The sequence below is a fragment of the Protomyctophum parallelum genome (assembly GCF_964188405.1).
Source record: "Protomyctophum parallelum genome assembly, chromosome: 4".
Taxonomy (NCBI): domain Eukaryota; kingdom Metazoa; phylum Chordata; class Actinopteri; order Myctophiformes; family Myctophidae; genus Protomyctophum; species Protomyctophum parallelum.
Window position 1 is genome coordinate 18,712,910 of NC_139700.1, and position 23,645 is coordinate 18,736,554.

General features: G+C 43.6%; 1 protein-coding gene across 1 annotated transcript in view; it reads left to right on the forward strand.

The window, feature by feature from the left end:
• The window catches only part of mctp2a (multiple C2 domains, transmembrane 2a), a 51,646-nt gene extending 49,749 nt beyond the window's left edge, over positions 1-1,897 (forward strand). Inside the window, exon 23 of the mRNA XM_083764006.1 lies at positions 869-1,897. Within this exon, the coding sequence (XP_083620132.1) occupies positions 869-928 (60 nt within the window). The 3' untranslated portion in view covers positions 929-1,897. The remainder of the gene's footprint in view (positions 1-868) is intronic.
• Positions 1,898-23,645: the final 21,748 nt, after the last annotated feature.

Consider the following 23,645-nt stretch of genomic DNA (forward strand, 5'->3'; position numbering starts at 1 on the left):
TCTTACCTTTACTCAATACGTTCAGTGCATTGTCGGAACTCGGTAAACATGCTTCGAAAGCAACTTTGCAAATCCAAGCCCCTTGCGATTTTGCTCATGATCAATCTGTTTTGCATTATGGTGGAAATTTGGAAGGGAAAAAAATGACAATTGGACAATTGCCAGTTATTACCTGAATGTCAAAGATAACAGGACTTTACAATGTGAGTTTATTTTTGCAAATGCATCTGAACACGAAGGAATCTCTGGGAAAAGAAATAGATGGAAAAGAATGAAACATGAGAGAAATCTTTGATGTGGAACATTCTGCCAACAGCCAACGGAAAGGAAACAAGGTTGTAAGTTCAGATGTCAGGTCTCTCTCTCTCTGTCTCTCTCTCTTTTTGCGCTGAAGAAATCAAAGTCATCTTTGAGGTCCTGTGGTGTCACAGCTAAAGTGAAATGCCTACCAGTGTTATTTGCGCCTCTACCCAAACAACACATGGCTCGGGCTATTCTTAGCCTTTTTATGAAGTTTTTCTTAAGGGGACAAAACTTGCAGTGAGTGATTATGCAGTTTACAACTCCCTCACTGGCCTGGCGGGTCATCTCAACAGTTGATGTCTGCTTCTAATATTGTGATTGTGGCGGAGACGGAGGGAGGGAGGGCGGGCGGGCAGGCGGTGTACGCTGGTACGGAACCCTTGACTTCTCAAATCCTTCCTCCTTGTGATTAATCCCCTCTGCTCCTGTGTTTAAAAAATGATTCATTACAGGCGAGCCCGCCTCGCTTTTCCCCTGCACCAGCTCTCCTCAGGGGAGCCATTACCGTGCGCTCCACTGAGCTCGGATTACCTGCCTCTGACCAAATTCCTGTTTGTTTTTACAGGTGCAGTACAGCGAGCCGAGAGCGCCCGGCGTCCAGGGCCCGCCGCGGAGGAGAAAGTAAGCTCCTCTAGGACGTGCTGGATGAAAAGGGCCGGGGCTCCTTTTGAAAATGGTACGGCCCAAGTCCGCCTGACTACAACGCTCCAGTGCCAGCAAGGAACCACGACCCCCTGCACTCCCCCCCCACCCCACACCACCACCACCACCATCACCACTAGCACCGTTCTGCCCCCCTGAACCCCTGCTGCTGGGGTGCAGCCAGCCGCTCTCTGGCTTGTGTGTCTGCCCTCCCCACCCCTTCCCACCGACAAGGGCTGTGCGCTGCAGCGGCTAGGAGGGCAGCACATGGCGCTGTCAATCACAGAGCCAGAGGTAAAGAAATGAGGCCGCTGCCCGCGTCCATGGATACAATTTAGAAAAGGAATTAAAGTCGTAGGGCGTTTGGCTTACCTTAGACCTCTGCTATTTTGCTTTTTATTGACTTTGGAGAAACTCTTATTTTTTTTGCCTTGAGGTGGAGTTAAAATATAAACTTTGAAAATAAACCTTTGAAAATAATAATACATGTCAATATTTGCATTATGCATTTATTTAATAAACAAAGGTCAGTGGGTATTGAAATGCACTTTTCACTAATTATAAATTATTGAGATTAAGTTCTGCAAAACCTTGCATATAGATTTTCTTCTCTTCTTACACACTGAACATATTGAAATTATACAGTAATGATGGCTTATTATTGGTTATTACTACACTTGCAGCTTTTTTTATTGTTAATATTGTATAATGCCTTCTTGTTTATCCTTGTTTTATATTTCACAGAATTTTAAAATTTTAAAAATGTATTTGATAAACACAAAATGCAGATCTTATTCATCAAGATTTTATTATTTTGTATATAGTAACACTGTCTAGAGACCTGTTAGACCGATCACTGGTGAAATTTCGGTTCATATTGATTTTTGTATGCACCCCCAGGAATCAATTTTGCGAGAAACCTGAATAAATATTCAATTTCTTTTCAGTTTGAGTTGTTGTCTCAGCCTGTTATTTTTTTCTCTCCTACAATTGCACTGTAGTGAGGATGGATTACAGCACTTCTTTCCTCTGAATCCACAGTAAACACATCTGATTACACAACACAGCCATTGGAACAGGGCTCTCACACACCGGGCAGCAGCGCTGTGCTCACATCAAAGCTCTGGAGCTCCACTGTTGCTTCCTAATGCAGCGCTTTGTTGCCTTCTCACAATAACGGGGTCCAGATGAGAGAGACAGAGCTCATCTCATACAGAGAGCACTCTCCTATGCAGCACTTAGTGCCTCACATTTCCATTAAAATCACCTCCCCTATCTAACGCTTACACACTCGCTCACACACACCTAGACATAACGTAAAGTACACACAGATTTCTTCATGTCTGTTTTAACAATGGCTCTCCCAAGTAGAGCGATATACAGGGATATACGTACGCAGTTTGAGTATTGATATTCACAGCGTCATAATTGAGAGGCCCTTTTTTCTATTTCAAGTTTCTCATAGCTCATAAGTACATTTCATGCAGACATTTCAAACCGGTTTAATAGTATTGTCTTTGATATTTGGCGATTTGCACTTTCACTGCCTCTGTGATATGACCTTGCTCTTTCATTGCCTGTGATATCATGTTTCTTTCATGATATTTACAGTCCAAAAGTTGTATGTGTGTGGAAAAAAAGATTTGCATGTTTTTATATTGGCCATCTCCACACAGCAGGAAACACTTGTGAAGTTGTAATGTTTTCTCTAACTTCAAAACTTGCAGAAAGACCATTGGTAAGTGAGTAACTCTCTTTCGAAATAGACTTGGAAGTGTAGTTTGGCGCTGAACTGAGCCCTGGACCCCAGCGAAGGGAGTTTGTTCGCACTGATTGGAGGGCTGAGCATCCCAGCCGGGTACCACCGCTGGTGAAAGAGCATCCGTCTGTGCTTTGTGAAGAGTTTGATTGGCTCAGGGGGACCTGGTGGAGCCCCGGGCTATCTCTTTTGACAGGCTGATAGAGACATCACTGGGATCTCCCAGGAGCTGCCACCAGGGGTCCATTTCAAAGTGAGGGGGTGTGTGGAGGTGACCCTGAGCTTCTGACGAGCTAAATCCCACACACTGGCTGCAAACCCTCCTGCATTCTTGGCTCCTTCGGGGCTGGCAGGGGCTGTGCGAGGAGGAGGGCTACAGACAGGGAGGATGGGATGGGACCGGGGAGGGGGGGGACCCAACAGATATCACTGACAAGACCCAATGAGGTGTCCCTGAGAGGTGAAACCAATTAAGCAACGCTCCCAGGGTACTTTTAATAGATATTTCAGCAAACAGCCAAATTTGCGACAGCAGGACAATGTGAGTCACTCTTAAAGAGTAAAGTGAAGGTAAGGAGAGGAACATTTTAATGACTGAGAATGGGCACACCCATTTCTGTTCGGCTGAATATTTCAGTCTCTTCGGTGTCATAAAATTGTCTGACTTTCGGGGTGTTGCAAGGACTAAAAGTTTAAATAACGTGGTGTCATCCATGGAAATATTTATCGACGCAAATGCCACCAGTGACATTAGGAGAGGTCATATGGGAATATGGTTGCCTGCCTCCAAGCTGTCAAGGCAGGGGCCCAGGGGTTGTGGACTTGGATGCTCCCTGTGTAACATCGTTCACAGTCAGTGGATCAAACAGAAGACTCTGACAGGGTTACAACAATCGTTGACTTCTCACTGCATCCACTGACAGACTCACACACGCCTGCATGCTCTTTCTCTCTCTCTCTCTCTCTCTCTCTCTCTCTCTCTCTCTCTCTCTCTCTCTCTCTCACACACACACACACACATACCTACAAATGCACACATTCATATCCTCTGCAAGAAAGGGGGTAATGACATTTAAGGAATTATTTATCAATTTATTTCCTCAGGGGAAAGCTACAAATCTCTACAGAGGAAGTCATTGTGCAATATGTTCCCTGAATGCATTACAGAGGAGTCCCTGGATGTTTTACAAGCTTGCTAATGAACATTTGAGCCACACAGCAGTTAACATTGCATGATCACATTCTCTCTCTCTCTCTCTCTCTCTCTCTCTCTCTCTCTCTCTCTCTCTCTGTCTCTCCAGTAGTTGTTGTTGTTGTTGTGCATGGTGTGGCAGTGATGTCTTCATCAGCTTGTCAAAAAGGAAGTGCCTGCAGCTGTGGCGGATCCCCCCAGAGCCTGTCACACTCCTTGTTTCCATGGTAGTCCTTCAGGCAGCACCACGGGCAGGCTGTGCGCGAGGACCCATGCAACCTGTTTTTTCAGCAGTTGCTCTGATGTTCAGCCCCGAAGCGGGCGTCAAACCACCAAGCGGGGAGACTCAGTACACTGTAATCTCTCTCTCTCTCTCTCTCTCTCTCCCTTCTCTCTCTCTCTCTGTCGCAGGTGTAGCCAGCTTTTTGAGGGGCCGCATAGCAAAAAGGCTCATTTAAATAAAGCTTCCACTCTCACCGCCTCCCTTGTAATTGTTACACGAGCGACGCCGTTAAGGTTCTCTGACCTCCTCTCCTAGAGACATTATGCTCACAGTAGGACAAAGTAACGGGAGGTACAACTCTATAGTTGACTTACATGTGTTAAAGCACTTACGCTTGTGTTATTTTGCCTGCTTGCACCCACTGAGATGCTAGACCACGGAGATTAGCGGCTGTGCTCTAAGTCCCAACTGGCCTAAATTAAAGGTGCAAAGGTTAGGAGCTGCCTTAGGTGGGGACACTGACACCAATAAAACGCAGGGCTTTCCTGGCATCAACTCCAGCGGTAATGAGATCCAAATGACATGCCAGACTGTGTTTGCTACCGTTACTGATTGCTCTGCCTATATAAGCATAAATGTACCCGAGATAATGTGGGAGACGATGTAGTATGTTTTACTCATTCGGAGGCAGAGCTACTGTAGTATAACAGCAGCAGCAGCAGTATTACCACAGTCACCTCTAATGAGACCAAAGATACTAACTAGGATTGATGTCATCTCGCATATTGGGGGTGAATATACGACATAAGATAACAACAAAGAGAAAAATGACCGCTAATGGTGGCTGTTTTCAGGAGTCCCAGTTTACTAATAATTCATTGGGTGGCCTACAGTACTCGCTGGTGTTAGGACATGGCAAAAGCCATAATTCTTTATAACATCAAGAATAGAATATGGCCTTTAAGAGCCGAAATTAAATCATTGGCCTTTAAAAGCATCTCTCCAAGGGGCAGAGCTGCATTAATAAATTCAACTGATTTCACTTTAATATTATTCAGAGTGCATTAAAATGAAGCCAACAGCTGGGATCATGGCCAATCTCAGGAGTATTGCTTGGGCTGTGAGTGCCTGGCGAAATGCAAAGCGTGTGTGAGTGCGGCCCTGTGTAGTGGATGAGGGGCCACAAGGTCTGGGTGTTACAGGTGCAGGCCTGACAGTCGCTGCTCCTGGATCACGGGTTCCAGGGTATTGACATGGGCCACAGGACAGTTACTGCCTCGTTTATACTTTGTCGTACAATGGTGTTGTGCGTCAGAAATAGCCAACGTACATGCTCCCGTCGTGACTCATCCACGACGCGCTGTGAGCTTGTAGATCGTCTATTTTCGGCATGTGACACCGTCGTGCAACGAAGTATAAATTTGGCATTACCGCCTGCCTCTGAAACAATGTCACACCAGAACAGACACCTTGGCCACCCAGCCTATCAGGCCGGGCACCGCTAAACTCGTGACAATACTGCTTATGAAGGTTAGGTTAGGTTTTTGTGCTTTTTATTTATAGCCATCATTTGTATGTGCTGAACCATCTGGGGTAGCTGAAGTCAGATTGTATTCCTCAAAAACAATATATGGATAACCTTTAAAAAATAAAACCAAGGCTGTGACTTTGAAAAAAAGGAGAGGAAATAACGTGTTAAGCTTTTGCTAACGCTAGGTGTTACATCAATGCTCTATACTTAGCATGAGCACGCTCGTCAGGCAACAATACAAAGAATAATTGAACTGCATATTTCATTCTAATTAACAGTGATATAACGCAACGTGACTCTGAGCCTCATGAGGAAAGAGCACCGTATTTTGTTTGATGAATCTGTTAAAGCCACAGCTAGTCTCGCCACTAACCCCCGGGGAATCAGGTATCATTAGAGATATGAACAGATCTGCTTTTTGTCTCACTGAAAGAGAAGGGGGGGGGGGGGGGGGGCAACCACATTTCCTCAGTGCTGGCACATGGGTGACTGTGAAAGTGTTCAATATTAATAGCCTTTCATCAAGGACACAATTAGGACACCTCTATTTGACACATTCTATAGGTTCTGAATGAATATGGATATATGGTCCCAAGGAAGAAGCCAGTGGATGAATAACAAAGTGAGATATCGCCAGCAAACCCAGTAGAATGAAGAATGTGCAACATGACAATCAGGAACTGATGTATTTTTATCTGCCGCAAATTTAAAAGAAGCAAGAGGATAAAAGTCTATTATAAGCTCTATTCATAATTCACAGCCCAGGGCAAGTTGTATATTTATCCAGATTTGTATGCAACCAGCTACACACGCACACGCGTGCTCACGCACACGCACACACACACAAACACACACACACACACACACACACACACACACACACACACGGCCGACTTTAAAGAGGACACATTACTTTCATCTAATACATTCCGCAAAGTATTTCAGAAACTGCTGTTTATTCCTCTGGTCTCAACTACAAATGGAACAACCATGCATGCGGCTGCTACTGTAGCATTAATGCAGTCTGTCCTCAAGAATAGAATGACTGAACCACTGGCCAGCCCCTGTTTATATGCAACCTTGATTGGTGCAGTTGTTCACTGAATAACCTCGATGCAGGCGTGACGCAGATCAAACAGACGGGTCAGAGGGCCATGGGCAGCAGATCTGATTAATGAGCGAGGGTCAATCCATATATTCATCATGTAAGGAAAGGTTTCGTGCTAGCGCCGACTGACTGTGCAACTGAGATACGTGGGGAGGGCCACGGAATATGCAGAGCCCAGAGCGAGGAGACTGGCCACATGGACAGTCTGACCTCGAGGGCACAGCCCCCTCCTCCCACCTCCTCCCGGGGTCTGTCAGATTGTGACACCAGAGAGCCACATAGCATCGGAGCGGAGTTACAGTAGGTCCATTAACCAGAGCAGCTAATTACTCGCTTCCTGCAAGGTCCTTACGCTCTCAGGCAATGCACGCTCTCACTTCTGATTAAAAAACATAAATGCATGGTTGGGAGGGGGGGGAGCTCAATTACAGCAAGGCAGAGAGAAAATAACAGCCCCTGTACCAAAGTAATTAGAAGGGTTGTTTCATCGGAACCGTTTGCTCTGTGATGAGGGTTTAAAGAGTCCACTTCCAGAGTACACTACAAGTGCATTTGTTTTATTTACTACAACACTAGTGTCACCCACCGGGGCCCAATTAGCCTGCAACGGATGCCTTGGAAAGTCCTCTCCGCCGCTCCTTGCTGACAGGAAATGAAAGCTCCCACTTGCTCACGTCCTCCCAGTGACCCGCAGGCTCCGGCTTCTCAACCTGTTGAGGGCAGCAGGCTGGCTGACAGCAGTGACTTTGACATGCCACCACCACAACCTCCTTCTTCCTCCAAGCCTCTCAGGCCACTGGCCAGGATATTTCACATCGCTTATCTGTGTCAACAGAGGACACTGTGGAGATAATGTGCTGGAGTCCTAGAGTGGACCTTCCTTCCCCATGCCAAGTGTGTAGTCGCTGCCAGTGCAGTGCAGTACAGATTCACTCCCAGGTTGCCTTCTGCATGGCTGATTTGATAGAGATGTAGGCCTACTGTACACACAGCACAATGTCCCCATACATACCCACATGAGGGAGCTGTCTGGCTGCACCATAAGGAACAGGCCTGATTGCCATGTTGGCTTGAGCTCTCATATCAGCTGCCTTCAGACAGTTTGTCAGAGTAATTTTCTTAATTAACGGAGATGTGGTCTGATTAAAATTATATTTACCAATTTACGTCCTTTCAGGCTGCATTGAGCTTCAAATTGCCTTTCATGGATGCACACATTACGCCGAGTGGTCGAAATAAAGCAGAAAACGATCTAGTCAAGCTTCCATATGTCATTTTAACCATATACTGTGTTTTTATTTTCAAGGACACATTCATATGTTTTGTGAAGGGCTTCTCCATTCATTCTCATGGACATTTATTTTTTCTTAAAACTAATTAATAACTTCAATAGCAGTCCTTCACACCTGCCACTGTACCATGCGTCTGTTAGAACAATGCTGTGCTTCATGTAATCCTTCAATTACCACACACATGCGCGCACGCGCATGTACACACACACACACACACACACACACACACACACACACACAGTCACACATGTACACGCACGCACGCACAGGGACATAGTTTATTAGTTTCAATAGGCAAATAAAAAAAAGAATGTCTATGGATCTTTAAGCAAGCAGCAAGAGACCAATTAGCAAGTATCTCTATTCAATTCCACCATATCTCGTACTAAGTGAGTGTGAGGCAGAGGGAGAGGTGTGGGGGAGGAGTCTGAACAGCACAGACAGGCAGAGGGAAAACAAAGCCATCATCTCCCAGTGCTTGCCCTCCTCTCCCCTCTCCTCTGCAGCTCCAATTACTGGGCTCCTCTCACTGCCATCAGTATGCAGCGGGGCTGCCGCTCTCCTCCACTCGCCCCAGGCCATTGAATACGTTACCTCCGCTATGGGGCTAGGGGCTCGGGGGCGCCGCGCCCCCTAACCCCCTGGATAATTTGGGATTCCATGCTCCTGCCTTGGAGAGCCGAAAACAAATAAAACACCCGGATAAATAAAGAAATAAGGTTGCCTCGCAAATATCCAGAGATCTACTGATTTATTGATTTGTTCATTCTTCCGTTTATTGTTATTTGTAAATCATTACTGAACTGCACCCACCCACCCACAGAGCTCCATCCTTGGTCCACGTGTGTGACGCGCTGTGAGAACGCTGGAGCACAGCCCAGAGATTTCAACATGCGTTCTGCATGATGGTTTGCAGTTGTTTCTTTAAAGAGCCAAAGTACAGAGGGAAAGCAAGACTCCAAAATCTCCTTTGCTTTTTGGTATCGTATTTATATGCATTACTGCATTACTGTTTACTCCCTCTTATTTCTCTCTTTCTTTCTTTTATTCTTGAAGCTTAAAAAATGTTTACCACTGTGTGAGATTGCAGGCCAGAGTGACCTTGTTATCGTCAAAAACTATAGCATGAGACTGAAAAATGCTACACAGAGCTGCCTCTACGCCTGTACTTCATAGATACTGACATCATGATACTGACATTAGGATACTGACCAAGTACTGACACCAGGATACTGACCAGGATACTGACACCAGGATACTGACACCAGGATACTGACACCAGGATACTGACACCAGGATACTGACACCAGGATACTGACACCAGGATACTGACACCAGGATACTGACACCAGGATACTGACACCAGGATACCGATACCAGGATACGGATACCAGGATACTGACACTAGGATACTGACACTAGGATACTGACACCAGGATACTGACACCAGGATACTGACACCAGGATACTGACACCAGGATACCGACACCAGGATACGGATACCAGGATACGGATACCAGGATACTGACACTAGGATACTGACACCAGGATACCGATACCAGGATACTGACACCAGGATACTGACACCAGGATACCGACACCAGGATACCGACACCAGGATACCGATACCAGGATACTGACACCAGGATACTGACACCAGGATACCGACACCAGGATACTGACATCGGGATACTGACACCAGGATACTGACACCAGGATACTGACACCAGGATACCGACACCAGGATACTGACATCGGGATACTGACACCAGGATACTGACCAGGATACTGACACCAGGATACTGACACCAGGATACTGACACTAGGATACTGACACCAGGATACTGACACCAGGATACTGACACCAGGATACTGACCAGGATACTGACACCAGGATACTGACCAGGATACTGACACCAGGATACTGACCAGGATACTGACACCAGGATACTGACCAGGATACTGACCAGGATACTGACACCAGGATACTGACACCAGGATACCGATACCAGGATACTGACACCAGGATACTGACACCAGGATACCGACACCAGGATACCGACACCAGGATACCGATACCAGGATACTGACACCAGGATACTGACACCAGGATACCGACACCAGGATACTGACATCGGGATACTGACACCAGGATACTGACACCAGGATACTGACACCAGGATACCGACACCAGGATACTGACATCGGGATACTGACACCAGGATACTGACACCAGGATACTGACACCAGGATACTGACCAGGATACTGACCAGGATACTGACACCAGGATACTGACACCAGGATACTGACACCAGGATACTGACACCAGGATACTGACACCAGGATACTGACCAGGATACTGACCAGGATACTGACACCAGGATACTGACACCAGGATACTGACACCAGGATACTGACATCGGGATACTGACACCAGGATACTGACACCAGGATACAGATACCAGGATACTGACACCAGGATACCGACACCAGGATACCGACACCAGGATACTGACACCAGGATACCGATACCAGGATACTGACACCAGGATACTGACACCAGGATACTGACACTAGGATACTGACACCAGGATACTGACACCAGGATACTGACACCAGGATACTGATACCAGGATACAGACACCAGGATACAGACACCAGGATACTGACACCAGGATACCGACACCAGGATACTGATACCAGGATACTGACACCAGGATACTGACACCAGGATACTGACACCAGGATACAGACACCAGGATACTGACACCAGGATACAGACACCAGGATACTGATACCAGGATACTGACACCAGGATACTGACACCAGGATACAGACACCAGGATACAGACACCAGGATACTGACACCAGGATACAGACACCAGGATACTGACACCAGGATACTGACACCAGGATACTGACACCAGGATACAGACACCAGGATACTGACACCAGGATACTGACACCAGGATACTGACACTAGGATACTGACACCAGGATACTGACACTAGGATACTGACACCAGGATACTGACACTAGGATACTGACACCAGGATACTGACACCAGGATACCGACACCAGGATACTGACACCAGGATACAGACACCAGGATACTGATACCAGGATACTGACACCAGGATACTGACACCAGGATACAGACACCAGGATACAGACACCAGGATACTGACACCAGGATACTGACACCAGGATACTGACACCAGGATACTGACACCAGGATACTGACATCGGGATACTGACACCAGGATACTGACGCCAGGATACAGATACCAGGATACTGACACCAGGATACCGACACTAGGATACTGACACCAGGATACTGACACCAGGATACAGATACCAGGATACTGACACCAGGATACCGACACCAGGATACCGACACCAGGATACTGACACCAGGATACTGACACCAGGATACTGACACCAGGATACTGACACCAGGATACGGATACCAGGATACAGACACCAGGATACTGACACCAGGATACTGACACCAGGATACTGACACCAGGATACCGATACCAGGATACTGACACCAGGATACTGACACCAGGATACTGACACCAGGATACCGACACCAGGATACCGACACCAGGATACTGACACCAGGATACTGACACCAGGATACCGACACCAGGATACCGACACCAGGATACGGACACCAGGATACCGACACCAGGATACCGACACCAGGATACTGACACCAGGATACCGATACCAGGATACTGACACCAGGATACTGACACCAGGATACTGACACCAGGATACCGACACCAGGATACCGACACCAGGATACTGACACCAGGATACCGATACCAGGATACTGACACCAGGATACCGACACCAGGATACTGACACCAGGATACTGACCAGGATACAGACACCAGGATACTGACCAGGATACTGACACCAGGATACTGACACCAGGATACAGACACCAGGATACTGACACCAGGATACTGACACCAGGATACTGACACCAGGATACTGACCAGGATACTGACACCAGGATACTGACACCAGGATACTGACATCGGGATACTAACACCAGGATACTATAGTCTTGCGTTACCACTTACCAGACAACTATTCCACAATCTCTGAATGCTGTATAGAGTCTGGGACTATAACCCCCATGAGCTGAGTAACGGAAGCTGCACAAAAATATATTTTAAAATATCTTTAGAGCTTTATTTCCTTTTCTGCTAAGCAACAAGCTATATGCTTATATTTGGATAAATGTGCGCGACTGTAAAGACGAAATGGAAGTGGTGAGGAGGCTCCACTTCCGCTTTATCGCATACTCATGATACTCATGATACCTCTTCCGTTGGCCCAGTCTGGTAACACGAGACTACCAGGATACTGACACATATATATCATCACAATGAATCAAATATTAGGCTTGTCTTGTGACACTGCCACATTATGTGTGAAGAAATGTATTTCCTGTCCTGGTAGTATTGAAAGACAATGAAACATAACATAGGCCTACTGGGTGATAACAAGGGAATATAGGCTATTGGTTAACATACTGTATGGTTGTTTTGTTTTGTGTAATTGAATATAGTCATTCATTTTCTTTTGACAAGGTTTGCTCATAGGGGGCGCTGTGGGGGAAAGCATGCAATACTTTCATAGGAAGTGAGCTACACTGCCAGGTACAGGAACATCTATAAAGGTACAGGAAGTGAGGCACCCAGGGGTTCCATTTTAGGTATCAAATGGAGTGTTTGGTGGTGGTGGTGGTGGTAGACGGTTATTTGTCAAAGAGACAATATCAGACATTGATAAACCATAGAGTAAGGGGGCTGGAAAACTTTGAGATCTGAAGAAGAAATGTTTGGTCAAGGCTTTAGCTCTGAATCCATTCAGAGATTTTGGACAAAGGGGAATCTGCTGTGGCCTCCTGACTTGAAAGTTGGGTGAGTAATCTTTTTCCCTTTTTGAGCAATGCATTGCCTTTTTATTTGCCGACTTTATGGATTACTTTTCTGAAAATAGAAGATATATAAGCTATAATAATTATAATAAATAGTTCGATTACTTGTGGATTTTTACTTTTTTAGGAACTATACTCATTGGAGACATTGAAAGGAACTTTGCGTTGTGGGAAGAAATCGGAGATTGAACATTAACATCTCACGTTGTGCTTTTAAAAATATTCCACAGTATAAACCTGTGTAATTATTCAAAATATATCAATTTGAGAATAAAATGACAAACTAACACAAATACAGCAAAAATACAAGATCTGAAATTGTTACAAATTACATCACCTTTTTTCCATCCATTTCAAATGCAAAATGTATTTAAAATACTGCCTATCTTTAGATGGAACAAATAAGCTTTTTTGCATGCTACTGGCACTACATCTTAATATGAACGCCATTTTACACCAAATGCTGCAGCAGGTAGTTTTTAACTTTATGAAACATTTCAAATAACTTAATTTCAGTCTTTGCATCAAGTTGCATCAAGTTCTCTAGTACATACACATACACCTTTTGTACTGTTACACCTGAAAGGCTTTAGGAAGGTTCTCCATCTCCATGTCCTTTGGCCTATAGGTCAAAGACCAATCAACCAATTAGCCAACAGAGTTTGACAGATCATGCAGCACTTTCTTAAAGTACTTACAGAATGGAGAAAATGTCATTGATTTGATTCAATATAGTTTTTGAGAAGCTCACAAAAATACTAAATAGCATATCAAACCTGTCTGAGTAGCTCTCTCCACAACCAATAAAACCAGTCTTAATTAATCCGTCTGAATTTGTTATAAATGCATACGACCATGAAGTGGTGTTTTCAAGGAAATATAAAGTATCACTGCCAATTTGTGCCTTTTTATCAAATAACCTACACTGTAGTTCTTGCACGGTTCACGGTTGATCTTTCCATTGACCTACGGTACGTGACAAGTTCTTTCTGTATAGCCTCACCACTAATTCTGATTCAGAAGATAGCCATAAACAAAATACTATGAATATGCTATATGAAATGGCGTGCAAACGGTAATTCGAACACGAGATCTTCCACATCATCACACACACACACACACACACACACACACACACACACACACACACACACACACACACATCAATTTCATAACGGAGCAAAGCTACAGTAGCATGGGCAGTCAGATGTTGCATACATTGTGCCCTAACTAATCCATTTTACAGTAATGCCTGTTTCCAGATTACTTAATGTAGTGCTGAATCAATTCTCAAATGTGTCTGTCCCTGCTATGGGGAGCAGGGAGGGGGGAAAAGTTAAGACCGTGAATAAGAGACTATTAAGGGGTCTTTTGTTACTTTTGGCTTCTTAAACAATTTCATTGGTACTAGTCAGTCACTATACACTATACTATAGTGTTATCGTAGTGTATATCGTTGCTGTCTGGAAAAAACCTTATCTCACTAGTTTCATTAGTTTGTTTTTTTGTAATTTAATGCCCCACTTGATCATGCCACAACGTCACACAAAAGTAGCAAACCTACAAGCTTGAAATGTGGCACGAATCGACACATTTCAAACTTAGAACGTACATAGATCTACTACTTTTGCTATTATTTTTTTAATTTTAATCCTGAAAAGTAACATGCAGTTTTGGACATTTGAGGTTTCCACCTGACTGAGATGATGTATGTCCCTGTTAATTACTGGCATGAGCGGTCAGGGTATGTTAAATCAGCCAGCCACCCGGATTTTATATTGTGATATCCTCAAATAATGTGTTCACAAGTTTGACCATGAGGTAATGTTAGGTGAGGTAATGCACTTACAATGATTAAATGAGGCCCTTGAAATTTTTCTCTTTTCTTGCATCAAAGTGCAGAAGCAGAATTCAGCTTCAAATTCCACGGTGTGTTGGCCATAACCAAACACAGCCCCGGACAGGGTATAATTCAGTATGTGAAATTAACTATACTTGCCTCAAAAATTATTGTCAAGCCCCTAACATATCATCCGCTTAAATGCCTTATGACAATGTAAGATTAATGACAGTCCGTTCAGCACTAAGCAGCAAAGGTAGAAGAGGCACCTGCTCCTCAAAGGCCAGCTCTAATCACTCTCATCTGGGCCCCCTGCTGACACACTAACCTGCTGTTCCTTAGGAAAGGAGATCTGCCTCCCAGATCCTCAAACACTTTTAAGGCCCCGTTGTATTACCTTCCTAATTCAGCCCAGATGTGACGTCCCCACTCTGCCATCCTGGTTTTCCCCCTGCGCTCCATCTCATTCCCACCTGCTAACTGACCTGGGGAACCACGGCCCCAGACTCTCATTTAGTTTGCCTCTCTAAAAGTAAAGTCCTGCTCTTTGAAACACAGCAGTCCCTCTTGCCACAGCCTGGAGGGTCCGTAGTACTGAAGTGAAGTCCACATAGTGTAGAAATAACTCCCCGCCCCCCAATATCTTTTGTTACTCAATCAATGTCATAATAAGAATTCTCATGCACATCCCTGAATGGTCAACCTCCCATGTAGACGGCTATAAGGCAAATTATACTGTACCTATAGACAGACAGATCTCACTGTGTTACACATGCACATTGCTGGAAAAGTACTATTATTTATTTAAAAACCTTTGTAACCCCTTTGAATAATGAAATGTTTTATGGTCAATTTTAAGGCTTCGTTCTTGATACTAACCGCTGATGGTTTTAGAAGAAGCTTTGCATCTCTTTATGTAGTCTTTTGTCTTGATAACACATTGGATTTGAGGGAAAAATCAAAGGAATGTCATTGTTGGACGATGAACACTGTTGGCCAGCACTGACCACATGAAAGATCTCTGCTATAATTGGATGGCTTGGCCATCCCAAGTTGATGGACGTGCTTGTCTCTTCGGACCGCGGAGTGTCTGTCTTCACTGTATGGGCCACAACAAATAATCTCTCTCCCCTAAACGCTTAACGTTAATTGTGTTTCCCCTTTTTTTCATCCGGAGGATAATTAAGACAACGCCTTTGCAGCTCACTTTGGAAGGAGGATTCCACCAGGGCTGAGGCCTCTTACTGACATGGCCTGCCAATCAAACCCAAAGAGCTCTCCATTCCTCCAGCTCCTGGAGACTCTATTCCCATTAGTCAGTTTATTCCAAACACAATTTTAAAATGCTGGGGATTAGACAGGTAGCAAACAGGCACCAGTCTGTCAAAGGGAATCAGTGTTCCCCAGTCTGCGTGTACTTCTGTCTGTTTGTCTCGCTCCATCCACAGTGGCAGTCATGGTGGAAAGGCTTTAACTAACAAATGATTATAGAGCTCATGCTTTGGGGACCAGCAATGGAATTATCATCAAAATGATCACTGTTATTATACATGCAGCACAGTGAGGTCAATGTGCATTTACACAAGTATCCAGACACTTGAATGTCATTCCCCAGTTTAATTTATTTTGACTAATTACTCATTCATATTCCCACCTCTCCATTTGGAAAGTTGTTGAAGGGGAGGCACTACGTGAGTTGTTTGCTGGTACTTGCTGTTTTCTAAGTTAATGGTAAATAACTTCCTTTATTGCCTCTGCTTTCCCTAAATCATCCTGAGCATTAAACTGAAGAAAGAATGGGAAGACAACAAGTCTTTGAGGAACACAGAAGTAGACGCCTATTATTATTTGTATATCCGACCTGGAGGGCGTTGTCAAAGTGCGCTGAAACAAGCAGACATAGCATATATATAATAACATAATCAAAGATAACAATAATGGTACTGGGGGAAAAAAATCTTTTTTGTATCTCTTTAGGCTCCCTCCTGATCTAGGAGACAGGCTGGAGAGAGGCGCCAGCAGCTATTCACCATCAGAGCAGGAAAGCAGGTCATAGAGTCATGGCCACTAAGAGCCGCTGTGCTATAGAGTGCCACTGACAGGCTCGTACAAGGCCAGAATCCCATCTGGCTGCATTGCAAAATATTTGAAACTGGATGTTGTCTCTGCTATTCAAACAAAAACAAAAAAATCCTTGCCTAAGTAACAAGAAGAAGAATAGAAAAGGCTGCATGCACATTCATATGAAAATATAACTAATAGTTTGGCAGAAAATAAGGTAGTAGTACTTTCTTCCTGTGCTTTATAATAGCACATGTAGTGTTTGAAATAGTGGGAGCATGCCCTATCGCCCTATGCTAAATATAATGCAGAAAGCTAAGTGAGTGCGAGACAGGATCTGAATCCCCCAGCAACAAAGCTGGTCGTCACACAGACAGGAAATGCACAGCCACTTTGGGGAAATTCAATTCACTTGTCGTCCACTGTGAAAAAGATTGAATCACGTAGACATTTGAGGTGATTTAATGGTGTTATACGCATAGTGCAGCTTCATGACTTAAGCTGAGCTGACTATGGATTATTGAGTTCAGTGTGAAATCAGTCACTTCTCCAGAGTCCATTTGACTGAGAGAAATGGATGGACATTAGCAGGAATTCCGAAACTGATCTTTTTTGCGAACAAACTAGTGATGGATGCAGTCTTGAACGCAATTGTAACAACTCCATTAAAGACTCTCTTGCTCTCTCTCTCTTTCTCTCTCTCTCTTCCATCTCTTCTACTGTAAGTGTTTTGATATTCATTCAGCCTATGACTTTTCTACTTTTATATACATATTCTCATATAGCCTACAATAGCCTATATTGTTGAAATATAGTAAAAACCTTTAGTCTGGAGCTTTCTTTTGGTAATTGACAAGGGCCTTGAGTTGAGGCAGTCAGTGGCAGAGATAGGGCAGCGCGGTTACAATGAATGAATGAACCACATGCATGCAGTTGGCAGCTCTCTGGTTAGATGTTAACAGAACAAAGCAGCCAAATGGGCACATAACCAGCGCATTCTCCGAGAAAATATTTTTGCACATTTAGAGCATTGTGATTTTCATTTATATATCCATAATATCACTTTCACAAAGACTTTACAATTATGCACAAGAAATATGTTCAAATCACTGAGAAGATGTCCATGCCAAATCTTAAACTCACACCGTGAAGTTGCAAGCAGGCTTGACTCAATGGAAATAAGTCATACCACATGTTAGCCAAGCTACATGTTATGCAGCTGGCATGCTGCTAGCCGGAGGGCTTATTAGTATAAATGTGACTAATTAAGACACTTTTCATCTTTCCTTTATAATATGTGCCATTTGAACCCTTTGAAAATCCCCCTTCAATGATTCTGTGACATCTTCATGAACATGGCTCATTGTATGTTTTCCTTGACAGTCTTTTGTTCATTTAGCAAATGAGCTCTGCAAGTACTAGAAGGTCAGAGGTCGGGTGCTCAATGAGTTCAGGTGAGATTGATTATTATATGATGACTCATTGCTGTTCCACTGCACCAATTATTGATTAAATCATTTGAATATCTTTTCCAGCTTGAGCAAAGGAAATACAGTATGAAATGAACTAAATAAATGTGGTATTGTAGTTTAAAAATGTACAATAATAATCTACTGCATGTAAGACTCTCTCAAATATATAATACACATGCACAGCATGCACAGATTGCACACCCGTGCACGCGTGCGTGTGTGCGTGTGTGCGTGTGTGTGTGTGTGTGTGTGCTATTGCAGATAGACAACAATTTGCAGTTTCCATTTAAGATTATTTTCTCATTGAATTGGAAAAGCAAAAGCCACATTTCAGGCCACACAGATTCACACTCACCATACTTTTTAGAAAGCCAAAAGGTTATCCTGGACAACTATAAAGATAACAAGTAGAACAGTTCTGTGTAATAGAGTACGTGTTTCTATGACCCCCCCTCCTATTGTACTAGCTGCTATGAAAATGTGCTTTATGTCAGAATTTGTCCGAGGACCACCTAGGTGACTCTGGTGGGCTGCAACTGGATCCCAGTCTAGACTCCGCATATGCCTGACCTTTGCCTTCAAACATAAAACAACTCAGATCTTTATCCACACGCTTAAAAAACCAAACAATACAACAACAAAATAAACACCAAGACAATGAGTAAGAATAAGAATTGTGTTTCTAAGTTAAGCTCAGCAGTAAAAGTTTTGTGATCAGCACACCAGTGATATGGCCATTCTCAGTACTGCATAGAGACCGTGGGAGTATTGGTATCTGGAAACATGCTTTAGCTGCCTTTTGTCAAACTGCAACAACATCCTCCTCTTCTCTGTGCTCCGTGCACATGGCCTCTCCCTCACTCCATGCATTAGAACCCTGATGAGCTGACCACATCCTTGGAACACTTCACAAGATAAATAATTGAACCCTCCAATAGCCCTTGATGGACAAAAATTGCTCCTCCAGCTGCCACTTCTCCTTTTGCTTTGTTCTCAAGAGCAACAACAACAAATGTGCCTTTGCAGACGACCCCCCCCCCCCACACACACACACACACACACACACACACACACACACACACACACACACACACACACACACACACACACACACACACACACACACACACACACACACACACACACACACACCACGCTAAGAAAACACATTTCACAATGATAACATGTAAGGAGCCAGGATTGCATTACTCTCCTGTTCAGATGATTTGTGCCATTAGGGGTAGCCTATGTGTTGTACAAATAGTAATAAAGAAACCATCAAAAGATATATGTGATCTTAAAAGAGTGTTTTATCCCTGCATATGACTGATGTCACTATCATCAGTTATCTCTTAGCAGCTAACTTGTCTTTTCAATAATCAGAGAGGGTGCAGACAAAGGTTTCAGGGGAAGAATGGTAGACTTTGAACCATAGGTGGCAGTGTGCTACCACCGAATGGGGCTTTGCTTGTCTGGACCCAGTACTTGGCAGAGGAAGGCTTGAGGCTGTTCTGTGGATTTAATTAGACAGAAACAGATACTCACATGTTCATTTCTCAGCTGCCTCCCATCCATTTCTTTACAGTCTGTTGGGGAAAAACGCTTTATGGTCCAATTGCAACTTTAACTGTGAGCACGAAAAAGAACCACACTTTTATAGCAAAAAGCCAAGTGTTAAGACCTTTTTTCACACCTCCTACAAGGCAACCATTACAGCAGGTAGATCTGTCAGAATCACAGACTATGTTAAAATGCTCAAAAGAGAGGGCAAAGGCTTTTTTCCCCCATGGACAAAGAAAAATCTTTACAATATTTCTTGAGGTAGGCTATGCTCACATCTAAAGACCACACCCAAGCTACACAAACAATTAAAGGCTTCTGGATGTCTTTGAATTTGCTAAATTAACAATACCCTTTAGCTACCTACATATTTAGCCAATTCCAATTAGTCTTATGATAATGCTAATAATTGTTAATATGATGCACAAGGTACCTGCAGCTATAAGCGTACTGTAGGTCTGTTCAACAACCACCATGCCACATACATGCCACAAGGAAAATTTAACTGCAAATGCAACAGAATTAACGCTTTCCGGCATTTTATGGAAGAATGCATGCAAAGAAAACCATGTTGCCTAATGCATGAGGAGGCAGAATGTGATGAGAGGAACAGAATGGTGCTGGTTGTGTTGGGTGATTGTGACATGGAAGATCATTGCTTAGCCTTGGCAGCTGTGACAGTGGCTTGGCCTTCCAATAATGCTACATTTACGCTTTGTTGTACAATGGTGTCGCGCAACAAAAATAGCAGATCTACAAGCTAACAACACGTTGTATACATATAAATCGGGCTTAACCTTCACATCCCTTTTAAAAGCAACAGTCCTTAACTCTTCTAAAAATGGACCTGTACTCAGGATTCTGCTGTGCACATGCAAATTAAAAGTAGCCTGCTAAAGCACTGTTAATGAACCCGGCCATTGAACCACAAGCTGGCCTTTAGATAGGTGCACCATAAATAGTCCATTTGGCAGACAGCCAGAGTGAGCGGCTAAGGCTGAGTTACTAGCAGTAGGATAGGGCCTTTATTGTGTTATGACGGACAGAGGGGACAATCAGACAGGATAGAGATATGGGCTTTCCTTTCCAGATTAATTAAAGAAAGGATCAATTAACAGTGATGAAAACCATGGCGGCATACTGACTAGCTGATAGGCCAATCAAGCCTTGAAATGCAGAGCAGTTGGCATGTTTTATCTCTGCAAACTTAATTGCAATTTTCCAGAGAGAATGACGTGATCAAAATGGCGGGGGAAATTATACCGACTTACAGAACAGTTCTATTTGTTCTCTGTGATTTCTTGAGAAACTTCCTGCCCGTGTCTAACCAAGGGGAAATATTATGCCAGGCAAACAACAGTTCCTAATTTTGCAATTTTATTATTCCCCTCCTCTCATCTAATGCTCACCTTTATCATGGAAATTGTGAGCAGGGCTCCACTATTCAACATCAGCTTTTGCTGAGTCGCAAAACGCCTTGGCTGAGGACAATTTGTGCCTCACTGCCCAATCATGCCAGATGCATGTGGTTATTCAATACGGAGCGCTCATTTGCATATTAGGACTTCAAATTAAATTCATAGCCATCTCTACCTTACAATAGATGTTAGAAAATAGTGACCTTTCAGTGGCTGAAAAGAGCAAAAATTGGACCACTGGCTTTAAAGATGAATAAAACTGTAAATGCACAAAAGTGTGTGTGTGTGTGTGTGTGTGTGTGTGTGTGTGTGTGTGTGTGTGTGTGTGTGTGTGTGTGTGTGTGTGTGTGTGTGTGTGTGTGTGTGTGTGTGTGTGTGTGTGTGTGTGTGTGTGTGTGTGTGTGTGTGTTAGTAAGTAAATGAAAAATGTCTCTGCTAAGTACAGTTTTTCTTTGATTTCAAGAGGCTCACACTGGATATGGATGGGTTTGTACGTAAATGTAACAATGACCTTTAACCCTGGAAAACAGAGGTCATGTCGTAGGTCTTTGGAGACCATGTCCATCCCAACCCCCTCACATGACGTGTAACATTTGATCAGCCATGGTCCTGTGTTCTAAATGAGCATAATGAGCTTTACAATCTAACCTCACTGTACTGCTGGAGGGCTCCAAGGCAGCTAGTGCAACAAAATCCAGTCACACTGGTGGTCTTTAGGATGTTGCCATTTGCTTGTTTTTAATAATTTATCCAGTTATTATAACAATATTAGCTAAGATTAAACACACACACACATTGCTCATTACCTTGGGAACACAGCCCACCAAAAGCTCATTTCCTGTTGAGGAAGACTGCCTAACCCCGATTGACCCTCAGATATTCCCATTACCATGGGCCAATGTTTAAGGGAAGGCTTATTGAGCTACCTCAGCTGGAACACCCACTAGTGATTTATGAGCTACAGAGAACTCAGCTTTTAATTATTATCTATTTATTTTTTTCTCACATATCACAAACAAGGATATGGGAAGTGGTATTCAACTGTAGGCTACATAGGAATAGAAATTGACATGGTAGAGTCTTCTGTTTGGTGAGAAAAGTGAGAAAATGCTTTACAAATACGGTACCTTAAGATTTTGGCAATACAAAAAGTTTATTTTGACGTTAGATTCATGTTATCCATTCATCTCTTATCTTAAAACCTGTTTATGTACAAAGAACCTGTGTACAGAAGAGATGTCAACACGATTGCCTCTCTTTACGTATGCGACTAATTGATCAAATCCCTTCCTGCCAACCTCCCAGTGGAATTCTCTTGTCCACCTATACGGTACATTTATCCGACACCTGCCATTATACAGAAATGGTCTAAACTGTGTATGGTACATGCTATAGCTTCTCAGCTGCAGCGGAGTATGGCTCTTTTTATGCACAACAAGAATCCCGAGATCATCCATGTAGGTATGCTGCTAGATGGAGGAGAAGCTTAAGTGAGTCTGTCATGGTAATTATGGTGGGTAGTTGAGGACTATCAGGTCTTCAGCCTGCTCACAACTAGGCATGGTCTATCCTGAACAAGAGTCTCCTGTGAGCTTAGGGGAAATTGAAAAGATGCAATTATCTACCTAATGGCAGTAGCGGAGGCAAATCACATGCATTTTATGGCATGGAATAACTCTATTTGAGACGTATTATCACTGTGTGCCCTGTGGCCATATTCTGCGGATATGTCTGATAATCCATCAGACTGAGGGACTGTCAGAATGTGAGTGAACAGTGCTGTAACCAGCTCACTGGATAAGGCAAATGTACAGTAATAATGCCACACGATTGTCATTCATTTTATAATTTGCTTGCTGACAATACAGCTAGTCCTTGACAGAAAGAGTCTGAAAGCACTAGTCAATAACCATCACCACCCATATGAAACAGGCACTGCCTCTCTTTTCTTCTCATTTCTGCATGTCTGATGACAGATGCCACAGCAGTATTAATGCCTGCTAAAGAATACAATGAAAACTGGGATTTATAAATGAACACTTGTTTGACTGTAGGTAGAGAATCTTGTCTGGTTGAAATAATTAGCATTCTTATTTTAAATGAGCACAGAAATGCCTATTTCTTTATTTGGCTGTCTGTGCCATTTTGTAAAGGACTTGACATCCAAGAAGATATTCTAGGACAAGCCATTATCTCAAGTGTGCAGGTTACCTGACACAGTGGGTGGACTATGAAACCAGAGTAAGCCAGTAATTGTAATGTGTTTGTGCATGGAGTTTGGTG